General features: G+C 43.3%; 1 protein-coding gene across 3 annotated transcripts in view; it reads right to left on the reverse strand.

The window, feature by feature from the left end:
• adcyap1r1b (adenylate cyclase activating polypeptide 1b (pituitary) receptor type I) overlaps nt 1-18,912 on the reverse strand; it is an 85,581-nt gene that overhangs the window by 51,474 nt on the left and 15,195 nt on the right. For all 3 annotated transcript variants that reach the window (XM_014123308.2, XM_014123309.2, XM_014123310.2), the window contains exons 3-6: nt 11,505-11,604; nt 2,594-2,707; nt 1,846-1,955; nt 1,564-1,661 (exon numbers count right to left, since the gene is read on the reverse strand). In XM_014123308.2, coding sequence (XP_013978783.1) covers nt 1,564-1,661; nt 1,846-1,955; nt 2,594-2,707; nt 11,505-11,604 — 422 coding nt within the window. The remainder of the gene's footprint in view (nt 1-1,563; nt 1,662-1,845; nt 1,956-2,593; nt 2,708-11,504; nt 11,605-18,912) is intronic.

Below are 18,912 nucleotides of genomic sequence, written 5' to 3' on the forward strand. Positions count from 1 at the left end.
GCACTCAATGAGCTGTATACCGCCATAAGCAAACAGGAAAAGGCTCATCCAGGTGGCGCTCCTAGTGGCCGAGGACTTTAATGCAAGGAAATTAAATCAGTTTTACCAAATTTCCACCAGCATGTTAAATGTGCAACCAGAGGGAAAAAACTCTAGACCACCTTTACTCCACACACAGAGACGTGTACAAAGCTCTCCCTCGCCCTCCATTTGGCAAATCTGACCATAATTCTATCCTCCTGATTCCATGCTTACAAGCAAAAATTAAAGCAGGAAGCTCAGTGACTCGGTCAATAGAAAAGTGATCAGATGAAGCAGATGCTAAGCTACAGGACTGTTTTGCTAGCACAGAATGGAATATGTTCCGGGATTCTTCTGATGGCATTTAGGAGTACACCACATCTGTCACTGGCTTCATCAATAAGTGCATCAATGATGTCGTCCCCACAGTGACTGTACGTACATACCCCAACTAGAAGCCATGGATTACAGGCAACATCTACACTGAGCTAAAGGGTAGAGCTGCCGCTTTCAAGGAGTGGGACTCTAACCCGGAAGCTTATAAGAAATCCCGCTATGCCCTCCGACGAACCATCAAACAGGCAAAGCATCAATACAGGACTAACTAAGATCGAATCATACTACACCGGCTCCGACGCTTGTCGGATGTGGCAGGGCTTGAAAACTATTACAGACTACAAAGGGAGACAGTGACACGAGCCTACCAGACGAGCTAAATTACTTCTATGCTCGCTTCAAGGCAAGTAACACTGAAACATGCATGAGAGCATCAGCTGTTCCAGACGACTGTGTGATCACGCTCTCCGCAGCCGATGTGAGTAAGACCTTTAAACACGTCAACATTCACAGACGGATTACCAGGACGTGTAATCCGAGCATGCGCTGACCAACTGGCAAGTGTCTTCACTGACATTTTCAACCTCAGTCTGTAATACGTATTATGTTTCAAGCAGACCACCATCGTCCCTGTGCTCAAGAACACTAAGGTAACCTGCCTAAATGACTACTGACCCGTAGCACTCATGTCTGTAGCCAAGAAGTGCTTTGAAAGTCTGGTCATAGCTCACATCATCACCATTATCCGAGAAACCCTAGACCCACTCCAATTTGCATAGCGCCCTAACAGATCCACAGATCATGCAATCTCTATTGCACTCTACACTGCCCTTTCCCACCTGGACAAAAGGAACACCTATGTGAGAATGCTATTCATTGACTACAGCTCAGCGTTCAACACCATAGTGCCCTCTAAGCTCATCACTAAGCTAAGGACCCTGGGACTGAACACCTCCCTCTGCAACTGGATCCTGGACTTCCTGACGGGTTCTTATTTTTTTAAGGTATTTTTTGTTTTAGTTATTTTTTTAAACTGCATTGTTGGTTAGGGCTTGTAAGTAAGCATTTCACCGTAAGGTCTACACCTGTTGTAAGGTCTACACAGGTCTACACCGTAAGGTCTACACATGTGACAAATACAATTTGATTTGATTTGATTTGATCTGAGTGGGACTTTGGATTTTGACCTCTGGTGACCTTTCTCACCTGAACCTGCAAAGGATGACCATGGCTGTACAGAGAGAAACCAGAGAGGTGCTGTACCCCACCGTGTACAGAGCCTTCACCGACACGTAGTACATGTCCTGCAGTAAACAACAACAGTAAATAAAGAACACATATTTTTCAGGGATATTAGCACAGACTGATGCATATACCCATATGTTTGGCATGACCATAAGGAGTTGGCAAGAGAGCAGAAACAGACTGGCATCCAGGCTAAGGATTATGGGCGATGAGAGTGAGGGTAAGACAGTGTAGGGTGCTCACCGGATGCTCGTGGGTTCCGTTGGGTTCGTCGAACATGCAGGCATCCACATAGTGAGGGAAGGTCTCAGACCAGCCGTCCTCCGTACAGTTACGACTCACCTTCCCTAGCTCTACACACATTATAAACAATGTCAATGGTTAGCACATACAGTAGATTCAACATTTCTAAACATATTCTATTCTTATTTACAATAAAAGTGACTCCAAAATGACACAATACATTATTTACCATTCATTTGTATTGGGCACAAAGTAATATGAAACACAACCAAAACAAACAGCAAAGGCATCCAATAAATTTGTAGTCACAAGCTCCATGTAGTCATTTCGTGCTATAAATAAGGGACCAAATACTTAACTTTTGACTACTTTAATACACATGTAAGTGAATTAGTCCCAATACTTTTGGTCCCCTAAAATGGGGGACTATGTACATAAAGTGCTGTAATTTCTAAATGGTTCACCCAATATGGATGAAAATACCCTAAAATGAAAGCTGACAGGCTGCACTTTAACGTCATAGTCATTACATCATTTTGAATCCAAAGTACTGGAGTACAGAGACAAAAAGAATAATAATTGTCACTGTCCCAGTACTTTTGGAGCTCACTGTATTTATCAGATGATAAGACAAGAGGTACAAATCAATGTTAGTTACAATAGATGTACAATGTAGATGTTAACATAAAACAAATAGACAGAGTCACGCCCAAAGTCTCGAGATGATTGACAGCTGTCAGTCACTGACCATCGTCCTCCTCGCTCATGAACTGGATGAAGAGCTCTGGACAGCTGACCACGACCACCTCTCCCACCCGGGCAGGCTGCCAACACGTCAGGTTATCCCACAACCATGGGCACCCTGGGGGCACAACACAACACAGAGATGGTGAGTACCATGATTCCGTAAAAAGAGCCCAACACAACATTCCTAGACCTTCTTCTGTGGTTGATGGAAAAACACCTTTGAAAGACAAAGATCTGATGTTATAGATTAGAAACAGGTATTGAACCGAAACCTGAGTTAACTCTGTGGCCAGGGTAAATATTGTGGAAGTGCCGACGTTACAATGGGGTATCCGTGGGATAGCACAACTCAACGCTAAGGATCATCCCTTTTTCGGCAAGGCCACATCTGGCCAGCAGATGGGACTAGAGGCCAAGAAAGATGCAACTGCTCAGTTTGTATAATGCAAAAAATGGTAAATGGGTGTTTTCTGGTACTGCTCTAGTGTCTGTCTGCATCCCAAATTGCACTCTATTCCCTTTGTAATGAACTACTTCTGACCAGAGCCTCTATCTCTAGGATGGTGTGTAGAGTGATGAGGTTTGTCAGGCTTGTCTGGAGGGCTGTGAGGAATACAAAAACACTCAGTATGTCATAGATGGTAGTGTGTGTGTGTGTGTGTGTGTGTGTGTGTGTGTGTGTGTGTGTGTGTGTGTGTGTGTGTGTGTGTGTGTGTGTGTGTGTGTGTGTGTGTGTGTGTGTGTGTGTGTGTGTGTGTGTGTGTGTGTGTGTGTGTGTGTGTTTGTGTGTGCATGTGTGTGAGTAGCTGTGTGCCAGTCTAATAACACTGACGGTGACTTTGCCAGACTCCCAGTCATTGATATTCACAACCATAGAGACCTCCCTCTTTCTATCACCCTCCCTCCCTCCATCTCCCATACTCCCTCTATCTCTCTCTTTCTTTCCACCTCTGTCTCCCTCTCACTCTATCCCTCTCTTTCTTTCCACCTCTCCCTCTCTCTCCCTATCCCTCTCTCCTTCTATCTCTCTCACTCTTTCCCTGTATGTGGAGTGTAAGGTGATGATGGTGCTCTTCCACTACTGTGTCCTGTCTAACTACTTCTGGCTGTAACTACTTCTGGTTGTTCCCATACTCCCTCCCTCTGTCTCTCTCCCTCTATCCTTCCCTCTGTACCTCTCCCGCTCTCCCTCTCTTTCTCGCTCGCTCTCTCTCTCTCCCAGTTAAATATTCATATGGTCACAGTCATGCTCAGGTCACATAAGAAGAGAGACAACATTGAGTTCTTCTTTCTATTTCCCTCTCTTCCTTTATGTAGAGAAAAGGGGTCAGTGTGTTTGGCCTTGTTTTAATTCCAGCCGCATCGAGCCACAGTGAAAATAACATCAGAGAGATGCAACTAAGGTCTGAGAAACTGCATCTCTACTGAGAGAGAGAGAGAAAGAGAAAGAGACGGAGGGAGAGAAAGAAAAAGAGAAAGAGACAGAGGGAGAGAAAGAAAAAGAGAAAGAGACAGAGGGAGAGAAAGAAAAAGAGACAGAGAGAGAGAGAGAGAGAGAGAGAGGCATGGAATGGCACAGTGCTATATTAGCACACTACCCCTCTGTCAAGGGGGGGGGGTGTTAACGAGGAGTGGAAACTCAGGATACTAGACAACGAGGACTCTGAGTCAGCTAATATAAATCTCTATAAGTCTGGAACAGTATTGGTACAGGGCAACCCCAAACAGTTTCAGCTGGACTTTCACCTAATCAAAGAATTAGCCCAGCAGGAGAAGCTCTCCCTTGAGAAAGATACCCCCACTCCGAGCGGGTCAGACCAGACCTCTTCATTATATAACCCCACAGAGGAGCAACCCCAAGTGGAAAATCAAACTCTCAGCACAGAGTACTACTCCCTCATTGAAATGAAGGATACATTCACCCAGCTGGAGGTAAGGCAGGTGGAGCTGGAACAGCAGGTGATTACACTCCAGTCAGCACAAACCCAGACAACAGTCCAGCACAACAACACCCCCTTAACCAGCCCCCGAGAGCTGGAGGTGGAGGGAGACATATCTGCACTCTGGACTGTGGTGAGACAACTTCAACAGGAGAAAAAGCAGGAGCAGGAGAAGAACAGAGCACTAGAGGAGAGGATCAGACTGCTGGAGGAGAGGTTGAGGGGGATGGCTTGTGACAGAACAACCCACTAGAGAGGTGGCCACCCCCACAGAGAAGCCAGCAGAACAGCCCACCTCAGCTCCCGACAAAAGTCTCGACACAACAGTAGAACACTCCACACCAGACCCTGACCATAGCGTTGACATCACAGCAGAACAGACAAATGAAGAACCCCAAGCCCAGGGGATCTCACCCCCTCTGAGCACCCCCCCTGTCAGCCACCCTGATAGCCCTCCTGACAACCCCCCTACACCCACTGAGGACATACACAAGACACAGATTGTACTCGTTATGCACTCAAATGGGAAATATATACACAGTGTTTCTAAACTCTGGTGTCCAAACACCCAGCGCGCCCTAGACCTTCTGTCTGAGCACCAACTAGGTTCACATAGCCACATAATAATACACACAGCACAAACGACCTGAGAACACAGCAGGAAAGGGTGGCCACAGCACTGAAGGGAGTGATTGAAAAAGCTTCTTCTACTTTCCCCAATGCTCAAGTGGTTATATCCACCCTGCTACCATACAGCGGGTAAAAGCAAGTATTTCCTGTGACTGTGCCTCAAAACCAAATGTTTTCCTGGCCCACAACTCCACCCTGGACTTGAACAGCCTCTATGACCAGGTCCACCTATACAAGGCAGCAGTGCCCACCTTCGCCTGGACTCGGGACTCAAACGCAGCCCCAAAACTTCACACAGGAGCAACAGATCAATAGACACCCCGCCCAGACCAGCGAGACACTCTCCCAGACCTGCAGGACCCCCCCCCTGCCCTGGACCTACACATAGAGGACCCATGCCAAGAGGACCTACATCCAGACCACAACACCACCAGCCACATACACACCCCCACCCCAACCAATCAACACCGCCCCAAGTCAACCATGCCCACACCCCATTTAGGCCCCCTCAGATCAGACCTATGCCCCTCCTGCCCAACCCATGCACCCCACCCCTGCAAAGAGGGCCTCAACATGGAAGTCACACATATGCCCAGGCCATGAGCGGGCAAACAGGCCCAACCCCCACTCTTACACTAGCCCAAGCCAATGCCATGTACCAGATGCTCAGCAAGCTCTGCTTACACTTACTGGCCTGAGGCCAAACCACACGACCAACAAAATTGGACACTTTATGGAACACAAAGCCTTCACTATCTCATCCCGGAATATCCAAGGCCTGAGGTCATCTGACTTTAGCCTAAAGAGCTGGAACCTGAAATCGGAAATACAGACATTGTCATCCTACAAGAAACCTGGTATAGAGGAGATGGACCCACTGGTTGCCCTCTAGGTTACAGAGAGCTGGTAGTCCCATCGACCAAACTACCAGGTGTGAAACAGGGAAGGGACTCAGGGGGTATGCTAATTTGGTATAGAGCAGACCTAACTCAGTCCATTAAAAAAATCAAAACAGGAACATTTTACATTTATTTAACTCGCAAGTCAGTTAAGAACAAATTCTTATTTACAATGACAGCCTAGGAACAGTGGGTTAACTGCCTTGTTCAGGGGCACAACAATAGATTTTTACCTTGTCAGCTCAGGGATTCAATCTAGCAACCTTTTGGTTGCTGGCCCAACTCTCTAACCACTAGGCTGCCTGCCTGCCCTGGCTAGAAGTTCAAAAGGAAATTATCTTAACAGAGAAAAATGTCCTCCTGTGTACTACCTATATCCCCCCACTAGAATCCCCATACTTTAATGAAGACAGCTTCTCCATCCTGGAGGGGGAAATCAATCATTTTCAGACCCAGGGACATGTACTAGTCTGTGGCGACCTAAATGCCAGAACCGGACAAGAACCTGACACCCTCAGCACACAGGGGTACAAACACCTGCCTGGAGGTGACCTCATTCCCTCCCCCATATGCCCCCCTAGACACAAGTATGACAACATAACCAACAAAAACAGGTCACAACTCCTGCAGCTCTGTCGCATGCTGGGAACATACATAGTCAACGGTAGGCTTCGAGGGAACTCCTATGGTAGGTACACCTATAGCTCATCTCTTGGCAGTAGTACTGTAGACTACTTTATCACTGACCTCAACCCCGAGTCTCTCAGAGTGTTCACAGTCAGCTCACTGAAACCCCTATCAGACCGCAGCAAAATCAGTCTACTTGAACAGAGTAATACTCAATCATTTGGCATCAAAGCCAAAGGAACTGAGTAATATCAAGAAATGCTATAGATGGAACGATTGTAGTTTGGAAACCTACCAAAAAACAATTAGGCTCCAACAAATTCCACCCCTTTTAGACAACTTCCTGGACAAAACGTTCCACTGTAATAGTGAAGGTGTAAACTTGGCAGTAGAAAATCTTAACAGTATATTTGACCTATCAGCTTCCCTATCAAAACTAAAAATCTCAAATAGAAAACCGAAGAAAATGAACAACAATGACAAATGGTTTGATGAAGAATGCAAAAGTCTAAGAAATAAATGGAGAAACCTGTCCAACCAAAAACATAGAGACCCGGAAAACCTGAGTCTATGCCTTCACTATGGTGAATCACTAAAACAATACAGAAAAACACTATGGAAAAAGAAGGAACAGCACATCAGAAATCAGCTCAATGTAATTGAAGAATCCTTAGACTCTAACCACTTCTGGGAAAATTGTAAAACACTAAACAAACAACAACACAAAGAATTATATATCCAAGATGTAGCTGTATGGATAAACCACTTCTCCAATCTTTTTGGCTCTATAACAATGAACAAACAGCAAAAACATATACATGATTAAATAGAAATCTTAGAATTAACTATTAAAGACTACCAGAACACAGTGGATTCTCCAATTACCTTGAATGAACTACAGGACAAAATAAAAACCCTTCAACCCAAAATGTCCTGTGATGTTGATGGTATCCTCAATGAAATGATCAAATATACAGACAACAAATTCCAATTGGCTATACTAAAACTCTTTAACATCATCCTTAGCTCTGGCATCTTACCCAATATTTGGAACAAAGGACTGATCACCCCAATCCACAAAAGTGGAGACAAATTTGACTCCAATAACTACCGTGGGATATGCGTCAACAGCAACCTTGGGAAAATCCTCTGCATTATCATTAACAGCAGACTCGTACATTTCCTCAGTGAAAACAATGTACTGAGCAAATGTCAAATTGGCTTTTTACCAAATTATCATCCAACAGACCACGTATTCACCCTGCACACCCTAACTGACAAACAAACAAACAAAAACAAAGGCAAAGTCTACTCATGCTTTGTTGATTTCAAAAAAGCCTTCAACTCAATTTGGCATGAGAGTCTGCTATACAAATTGACGGAAAGTGGTGTTCGGGGAACAACATACGTCATTATAAAATCCATGTACACAAACAACAAGTGTGCGGTTAAAATAGGTAAAAAACACACACATTTCTTCCCACAGGGCCGTGGGGTGAGATAGGGATGCAGCTTAAGCCCCACCCTCTTCAATATATATATCAACGAATTGGCGAGGGCACTAGAAAAGTCTGCAGCACCCAGCCTCACCCTACTAGAATCTGAAGTCAAATGTCTACTGTTTGCTAATGATCTGGTGCTTCTGTCACCAACCAAGAAGAGCCTACAACAGCACCTACATCTTCTGCACAGATTCTGCCAGACCTGGGCCCTGACAGTAAATCTCAGTAAGACCAAAATAATGGTGTTCCAAAAAAGGTCCAGTCGCCAGGACCACAAATACAAATTCCATCTAGACACCGATGCTCTAGAGCACACAAAAAAATGATACATACCTTGGCCTAAACATCAGCGCCACAGGTAACTTCCACAAATCTGTGAACGATCTGAGAGACAAGGCAAGAAGGGCATTCTATGCCATCAAAAGGAACATATAATTCGACATACCAATTAGGATCTGACTAAAAATACTTGAATCAGTTAAAGAACCCATTGCACTTTATGGTTGTGAGGTCTGGGGTCCGCTCACCAACCAATAATTCACAAAAGAGCCGTTCAATTCTACAACCACCTAAAAGGAAGCGATTCCCAAACCTTCCATAACAAAGCCATCACCTACAGAGAGATTAACCTGTAGAAGAGTCCCCTAAGCAAGCTGGTCCTGGGGCTTTGTTCACAAACACACCCCACAGAGCCCCAGCAACTCAATTAGACCCAACCGAGTAATGAGAAAACAAAAACATAATTACTTGACACATTGGAAATATATTTTTTTAAACTCTGCAAACTAGAATGCTATTTGGCCCTAAACAGAGAGTACACAGTGGCAGAATACCTGACCACTGTGACTGACCCAAACTTAAGGAAAGCTTTGACTATGTACAGACTCAGTGAGCATAGCCTTGCTATTGAGAAAGGCCGCCATAGGCAGACCTGGCTCTCAAGAGAAGACATGCTATGTGCACACTGCCCACAAAATGAGGTGGAAACTGAGCTGCACTTCCTAACCTCCTGCCCAATGTATGACCATATTAGAGACACATATTTCCCTCAGATTACACAGATCCACAAAGAATTCGAAAACAAACCCGATTTTGATCAACTTCCATATCTACTGGGTAAAAAACCACAGTGTGCCATCACAGCAGCAGGATTTGTGACCTGTTACCACAAGAAAAGGTCAACCAGTGAAGAACAAACACCATTGTAAATACAACCCATATTTATGCTTATTTATTTTCCCTTTTGTACTCTAACCATTTGTACATCGTTACAACACTGTATATATACATAATATGACATTTGTAATGTCTTCATTCTTTTGGAACTTCTGTGAGTGTAATGTTTACTGTTCATTTTTATTGTTTATTTCACTTTTGTATATTATCTACTTCACTTGCTTTGGCAATGTTAACATATGTTTCCCATGCCAATAAAGCCCCTTGAATTGAATTGAGAGAGAGAGAGAGAGAGAGACTCTGACAGAGAGATATTCAGTCTGACAGCCTAGCATCTGCTCTCCATGGTTTATCTCTGCTTCAGCTCAAACAACATCAGTATCAAGGATCAGCCCTACAACTAGCCACTTCCGTAACATTCCCCTAATGATCTTCTCCTAACAACATAACATCATTTTACATTACATAATATAACATAACATTATCTCTAAAATGTGCCTACAAGACACCCCCCTAACACTTCCATTCTGTTCAAGAGACAGACAGTGTTATATAGCACAGCCATATTTATCCTGCGAATCAATCTGTCATGTGTGTCTATCGCCAATCTCTCTGCTGGTTTAGCTCCTCAACCAAGCCTCCCTCCTTCTATTTCACCCTCCCTCCCTCTCCCATACTCCCTCTATTCCTCCCTTCCTCCCTCTCTCACTCTCTCTTTATCCCTTCCCCTCTCTCTCTCTCTCTCTCTCTCTCTCTCTCTCTCTCTCTCTCTCTCCCTCTATCTCCAATCTCTCTGCTGGTTTAGCTTGAGTGCTCTTCAACGAAGCCTCCATCTTCACTGTCTGGACACACACACACGCACGTTCTCATTCCCCCAACACCACCCTCTCCACACACACATCCTCCGTCCTCGCTCCCCCAACTGCTTTCTACAAATTTGTTTTGACAGCTGGTGTGTTCATACTCTCAGAACAAACCACACAGGAGAGGTTTTCTCTGTGAAATAACTCAGGGGAGGCAGCATGTATACTGTATGTAGTAACATCCTCAGCTGTACTGAGCTCTGTGTTACAGGGTCCGTCGGGGAGAGGAGGGGAAGTCTGTGGGGCCTGGAGACTGTCTCAATGTACTGTGTGTAGAAGCAGCCTGATCTGTACTAGCTTTACTGGGTTGTCACAGGTTCTGTCGGGAAGAAGGGAGGAGGGTTGTGGGGCTGAGGGGCTTCGAGACTCTACGGTTTAATGTAATCTTCTCTTCACACATCATCTATATTTCCTGTCACAGAGAGACGGCTGTCACTCACTGGCTGTCAGATCACATTATAGAATCAACACAGGATTGCTTTATGTTTTTTATTTGTTCTTACGTTCTCTATTTCTTCCTCTCTTTGTCTCACTTTCTCTTTCACTTCCTCTCTACCACGGCAGAACAACAACAGTGCCGATTATGACTTAAATGATTCTTGGTCAAGACTCATACGTACAATGCTTCTCAGTATCCTTCTGTCTGTCAGTCTCATGCAGCACACTGTAACTGGCATCTGCCGCTGGGACCAATTATGTATGTCTACTGTGTGAATATTCATGAATATGTCAGAGCAAACCAAAAATCTAACCTTTAAAATTATATCTGTGGATTATGGAGACACCATGTACCCTAAAAAACATTACAATCCCAAAAGATTGGCTGTATCTGAAATCCTGTTTTCCTAAATAGAATAACTGAAAGGCAAATTGAGGAATACCTGAAGCTGACAATAATTAATCTAACTGACACACTAACATTGCAAAATTGAATTACAGAAATGGGAAGATCTGTATGTGTGTGTTGCTAGGTCTGTAAATGGTCCATATTCACACTTGTCACTTTAAACTTGTCAGATTACTGCCTAACTGCCACTGCTTAGCACAGCTGAATCAATGGTGCTAGGCTGCTAATGAAAATAAAGTGTTTCATCAATATTTAATCTCAAAATGTGTTACCTCGTCAATCTCTAACATATGGATAGAGGTATAAATACTGACACTACAAAAACCCACAAGAGGAGAAGCCTAAACATACTGTAAATACACCAAACAAATAGACATAGACACACGCACACAAGCACTCAGGTACATACACACATATACAGAACCTACTAAACTCTAGGTCGTTTTCTGGGTCATCCTCTGCCATCCTCTCCATACATTTCTCGTGTTCTCTCTTGATGACACAGTCAGAGTAGTGGAGACTAGACACCTGCAACACAGAAACATGATCTCATTAGAATATATCAAAACAGTGGGATTTAACCATTCTAGTTATATGTCACCTTAGCTGACATATTAGTTCTTAATTACATATGGTGACATACAGAACTATTTACATGGGTTAAAGGTCAGACTACAGCAGATCATTATCGACCACCATGTTTAGACATACAGGCCCCAGACTACAACAAACCGTTACAGACCACCATGTTTAGACATACAGGCCCCAGAATACAACAGATCATTATAGACCACCATGTTTAGACATACAGGCCCCAGACTACAACAAACCGTTACAGACCACCATGTTTAGACATACAGGCCCCAGAATACAACAGATCATTATAGACCACCATGTTTAGACATACAGGCCCCAGAATACAACAAACCGTTACAGACCAGCATGTTTAGACATACAGGCCCCAGACTACAACAGATCATTATAGACCACCATGTTTAGACATACAGGCCCCAGACTACAACAAACCGTTACAGACCACCATGTTTAGACATACAGGTCCCAGACTACAACAGATCATTATAGACCACCATGTTTAGACATACAGGCCCCAGAATCCCACAGATCATTATAGACCTACATACTGCATACAGGTGTAGGATCTTCATTTGAGACAGTTTCCTACAGCAAGAAAATAATCCTGCAGCAAAAGGAAATGTGAATTATGATGTGGATTATAATTAATGGACAGTTTATTTGGGGTTGATACATTTTTCGTAAAGGAAAATCAAGTCTGGAAGTGGAAATTACAAACTTCAGAAGCCTTTTTAAACCTCACACTAAAAGTTTTACATTTCCTGCATTGCAGGACAGTTCTCCTGCAACAGGGTGATCAAATGAAGATCCTATATCTGTACAAGCATTGACCACAGACCATTAGGAATACACAGAGGGACGCTGAACAGGAAACCACTTACACAGTTTAATTAGCTGTGTACATCCACCTGTTTGTGTTGCTTACACACCAGTGAGCAGTCACAAGACGTGCTATGCAGAATTAGCTCAGTCCTGCTTAATGTGCTATGTTCATTACTCATGAATGTCGAAGATAAAGGCAAGAGTTAAGCCATCCAGGACACAGAGGGCATTTGCCACCAGAAACTAGAACACACACTAAACACCCCCAACATGACAACATGACAACACATAAAGATTAACCATAGATGAACAGAACAGACACTGTATCATCACTGTATTAAGACAATACAGAGGCAAGCTCATAGCAACAGCCAGGAGCCTGGAGCCACGTACAGAGACATGGAGGTCAGGCCCTGAGAGACCCTCTCTGCCACCCCACGCAGCCTGCTGACGGATGCACAAAGCTGGGCTGCCTTTCGGAGGGCAAGGGGGGTTGGAAAGGAGAGAGGGGACACTGTCCAGCCTTTGTGCTGGTGTCAGCCCTCAGTCCACACACGCACGCATGCACACGCACACACACTAGCCCTGGGAGACGTCGGTCCAGCCACGTCATCCTGGCTTTGTGAACCTCAGCAGCTCCATGGGGAAGAAGGTTATTATATTATATTCATCACCACCATAGGAGGTGTGGGTTCTTATACTCACCAGAGTTACTGACGTCAGCAACACAACGTGGGCGCATACACAGACTGGCTGGAACCACAGTTATTGACTAGAACCAGTGTAGACATTGACTAAGTAACAAATGTAGAAAAAAACCAACTACCTACAACTACTGATACTGTAAATAACGACAGAGTTGTGTCCAAAATGAAAGACAAACACATCACTTGATAAAAAACTATTCACATGTATCCACAGCTATTCACAATGAGGCATTAGAATTAGAGGTCTTCACGGGTCCAACAGACTGGAAATTCTGAGATCCGACCTGTGACCCGAACGGGTCCGGACTGTTGACTCGGATCTGGGTTGAGCCTGATATAATTGCCACGGGTCTTGGGTATGTGCAATTATAATTGATTTACCGAATGGACTCGATTGGACCTATCCCCTGTTAATTTAATATGCATGTGAGCTCGTTATCTGTGGCAGCAAATTGCAACTCAATAAAACGCATAGCTTATGTCCAGCTGAAACTGGGTCCTCGGGACAAGTTGTGATATTGTAGTAAAGATGAGAAAAATGTTGGCACGGCCAAATGGTGTTCAAGTCGCTATTCAGGCTTTCTAACTTTTAAATATTGTATTATCTTTTGTTTTTATTTTGTTTTTAATCATTATTATTATTATAATCTAAACCAGTTCTTAAAATATGCAAAAAGTGTTTTGTTTCATTGTGTTGAGACATTTTCGTTGGCTGAATTAAGTTTGAACTGTCTTTTTAATTTTGCTGTCCGTATTTAGTTTAAGATACATTAGGTTAAAAGTAAACCTGTTGTAAAATAAACAGGATTAGCCTATTGCTGTCATTTGTTGGCTAGGCCAACGATAGGCACTCGCTTTTGTTGGTAATTGCTGCAATTAGGCATAGCCAGTTCAAAACTTTTGTGAAGTTTTAAACAATTTCTTTAAATATGCAACAAGTGTTTGTTTCATTCTCACTAATTTAATACCGGAATATAATAATAACCTCTTCGTATTTTCCCTATTAATAATGCTTGATGCTGTAAACAATGCTCCAGGTGGGAAAGGGCAGTGTGGAGTGCGATTGAGATTGCGTCATCTGTGGATCTGTTGGGGCGGTGTGCAAATTGGAGTGGGTCTAGGGTTTCCGGCATGGTGGTGTTGATGTGAGCCATGACCAGCCTTTCAAAGCACTTCATGGCTACCGACGTGAGTACTACGGGGCGGTAATCATTTAGGCAGGTTACCTTCGCTTTCTTGGGCACAGGGACTATGGTGGTCTGTTTGAAACATGTAGGTATTACAGACTTGGTCAGGGAGAGGTTGACACTTGCCAGTTGGTCAACACATGCTTTGAGTACACATCCGGGTAATTCGTCTGGCCCCGCGGCTTTGTGAATGTTGACCTGTTTAAAGGTCTTGCTCACATGGCTACGAAGAGTGTGATCACACAGTCGTACAGAACAGCTGGTGCTCTCATGCATGCTTCAATGTTGCTTGCCTTGAAGTGAGCATAAAAGGCATTTAGATCATATGGTAGGCTCACGTCACTGGGCATTTCGTGGCTGGGTTTCCCTTTGTAGTTTGTAATATTTTTCAAGCCCTGCCACATCCGACAAGCGTCAGAGCCTGTGTAGTAGGATTCAATCCTAGTCCTGTATCCTAGTCCTGTATTGAGGACTAAGCTACAAACAGAACGGAGTTAAATGGTTCCAGTCTGCCGTGAAGCGTTCATCCATGTATACGGTTAAGAATTTAGCTACATTTTCAGATATAAGTTTCTAATTTTGTCAGATAGCCATTTTTATTGCAAATTAAAGCGTTCTGTTAGTTAGCTAGCAAACGCTAGCTTGCTGGCTCGCTAGCTAAAGTTACCTGTATGACCTGTATGATCTGTGTAGTAATATTAAATGAATCAGAAATCCATTTGAATTGCTAGTTATGGCCTAATGTTAGCTAGCTAATGTTGAACCTAGTTTGTTAGCTTTAGCTACCTGCAGATTCATACTACAGCTATGACAGTGTTTGTATTGGTAGTAGTATGAGTTGGGATTATGCCGGTTCATTGTTTAGCTAGCTAGCTAGCTACCTAGCTAGCTACATGTCTAAACAAAAGACTCCACTTAGGCCGGATTATTACATGACCCATCAAATTAGTCAGGTGTGTCTGGGGTTGATTATGGCCATCTATTGTACTTCATGAACATGTGTTCATGTCTAGACAATAGAGACCCATCCACTTAGCTAGATGTGGCTGGGGGGGGTGGTTATAGCATTTCGGGTAGCAGTGTGTCGGGTAAGCATCATCTAATAATGCTAAAATATTTATAAATTATTTTTATCTGGACACGTTCTATTTTTGATATTGCTACTATGCAAGTAATTAAGCCCTGGAATTTGGGGAATGTTGCATAAATTCATCAAAAAAGTTGTGAACCTTTTTTGTGGGATACACATAAGGCAATACAAGGTTTTGTGGCATATTTTGGTTAAACTATCCCCAATTCAATGGAATTGCAACCCTCTGCATGCACAGTGCCTTTTTCCATCACATGTGCAGTGCACTCTTCCATCACATGCACAACATTCTCAAGATCTTGTACACTAATGAGATGCTATTGAGCCCACACTACTAAGGACTACACGCTTTCTGGTAAGTTTTGATTACAATACTTGCTAGGGGAATATATTTTATAGGACATACATGATTTTTTGTTAACTAGTAAATAGTAGCCTACAGCAAAGTCTGTTTAAATCATTTCTAACTTGTTAACAATTTCTGCTAGTTAGATTTTGCTACCATGTGGGTTTTAGCTTGCTTGAGCCTGCTACCTGAGGAGTGTTAATTCACCTGTTTCCATACATGTTTAATTTTAAAATATTTATCTTACAAAGGAGTTGTTTAATCTAACTGCTTAACTATTTATCTGCTCATGGAATTGTATTCGTTTTTTTTTACTCCGTTTTTTCTAATCTTTACAGGAAAATGCCACAGGCACTATCTGATGTGTGGAGACATTTCACTGCAGCTAATGTAGAAGGAAAAGCTGTGTACATTTGCAAATACTGTGCCAAATCATATGTGAAGAATGCAACAAAGATGCATAATCATCTGGCCAAGTGCATAAAGTTCCCTCAGCGCTCACAACAAGCAACCTCTGACAAAAGTCCCTCTTCTTCTATTCGAGGTGAAAATGATGAATCAGACACTTTATCGATAGCAACAGCTCATAGTCCTCCTGGAATCAGAAGTTTTTTGACTCAATGGAGGAACGTAGTCAGAGACATGCTGATGAATGTCTTGCTCGAGCTGTGTATGCAACTGGTTCACCTCTGATGCTCACAGGCAATGTGCATTGGAAGAGATTTCTGAATGTTATTCACCCAGCATACACCCCTCCAACCAGCTATGCTTTATCTACTCATTTGCTGGATACGGAGTTCAACAGAGTTCAAGTGAAGGTCAAGCAAATCATAGAGAAAGCAGACTGTATTGCAATCATCTCTGATGGGTGGTCGAATGTTTGTGGGCAAGGAATAATTAACTACATCATCTCCACCCCTCAACCAGTATTCTACAAGAGCACAGACACAAGGGACAACAGACACACCAGATGAGCTGAAGGCAGTCATCAGTGACCTTGGACCACAGAAGGTATTTGCACTGGTGACAGACAATGCTGCGAACATGAAGGCTGCTTGGTCTAAAGTGGAGGAGTTCTACTCTCACATCACACACATTGGCTGTGCTGCTCATGCATTGAATCTGCTCCTCAAGGACATTATGGCACTGAAAACAATGGATACACTCTACAAGGGAGCCAAGGAAACTGTTAGGTATGTGAAGGGTCATCAAGTTATAGCAGCAATCTACCTCACCAAGAGAAGTGAGAAGAATAAGAGCACCACATTGAAGCTGCCCGGCAACACCCGTTGGGGTGGTGTTGTCATCATGTTTGACAGTCTCCTGAAGGGGAAGGAGTCTCTCCAAGAAATGGTCATATCACAGTCTGCCGATATGGACAGCCCCATCAAGAGGATTTTGGGAGAGAGTGGTAAGCAGCCTGAAACTCCTGAAACCTATAGCAGTATCCCTTGCATGGATTGAGGGAGACAATGCCATCCTGTCTGATGTTCAGATTCTGCTTGCAGATGTAAGAGAAGAAATCCGTACTGCACTGCCCACTTCACTGTTGCTCCAAGCAGAGGAAACTGCAGTTCTGAAAAAACAGCGTGAAGACTTCTGCCTGAAGCCCATACACACCGCAGCGTACATGTTGATGCATAGATCAACAAGGCCTATGGTGTCATCACTACCGTGTCTCGCCACCTTGATCTGGATGAGGGCAAGGTTCTTGGCAGTCTGGCGAAGTACACTTCCAAGCAAGGGCTTTGGGATGGAGATGCAATATGGCAGTCGTGCCAACATGTATGATCAGCCACCTGATGGGAGGGACTTTGTGGATCTTTGTGCCTCCATCATTCTCCAAATCCCACCAACATCAGCTGCCTCAAAGAGCAACTGGCCTTTGTTTGGGAACACACACACCAAAGCACGCAACAGGCTGACCAGTACAAGAGTTTAATTGGTGGCCATCCGGGCAAATTTGAGGCTTTTTGAGCCTGACAATGAGCAATCCTCAACAAGGTTGGAAAGTGAGGCCTCAGCGTCTGATGTTCAAGAGGTGGACATTGAGGAGGTCCAGGGAGAAGACATGGAAGCCTGAGAGGAAGACAACCAAAGCTTTATTTTCTAGACTATCATTTTACAGATGTATGTTGAGAACGTTTTTGGGAGATGCGATGGATCATTGGGGATCATTCAATATTCCCTTTCTTTTGTTGTTCAGTGAAATCATTCCATGTGAAGAGTCAACTCATTTAATTAAAGTTCAATTCGTAACTAAATTGTTTTTTTAATTTATATTGGAAGGATTCAATCATTTGCAATTATGTCTATTTATGATAAGGTAAAAGGTTTATGTTTCTGTCTCCATATGATATGGTAAATATATCCAATACAAAAAACATCTACATTTAAATGATATTAATATTAATTTGCATATATTCCCGTTAATTCCCATATATTCCCGTTAATTCCCATATAATCCCGTTAATTCCCACGGAAAGTTTCCACCTCCGTATATTCCCCAAAATGTGCCACACTAGTTACAAGTTTATCAACTTTCAAAGCAGAATTACTTTCCCATTGTTCCTCAACTGCAGTGTATGATATACCAATTTATAGCTCTGAGTCCCTACTTTCATCCAATGTAAAAAAAAAACACAATTTCAGATTTTGCTACTTAAGACTGAATTGAGGCGGTCGGTCACATATCTGCCTGTTTGTGTGGTCTCTTGCGCTGTGCCCTCTCACGTCTGCCTTTGTCAGGGTGATTTAAACGATCTCAGAGCAACCTTAACTGATCTAGAAAGTGTGCCGCCCTCCCACTGCATGGTTTGATAAGCTCATCATCGGCTAATTGGCCTGGATCAAGACTCGATCTCATCATCATCCTTACGTAGCATATTGGCATAGCGTTTCACTGTATTATCATGACACTATTAGACCATGGCTGTGTCCGCACACATTGTATTATCACGCTAGTCAATACAGATGGCATATCTTAATTTGATCATCTTGTTATTGTAGGAATTGTCCTGCACAGCAGGAAATGCAAACTTGTAATGTATTCAAGGTTTAAAAAGGCTTCTAAAAAGATTGTAATTTCCA

Source organism: Salmo salar, chromosome ssa10 (genome assembly GCF_905237065.1).
Source record: "Salmo salar chromosome ssa10, Ssal_v3.1, whole genome shotgun sequence".
Classification (NCBI taxonomy): Eukaryota; Metazoa; Chordata; class Actinopteri; order Salmoniformes; family Salmonidae; genus Salmo; species Salmo salar.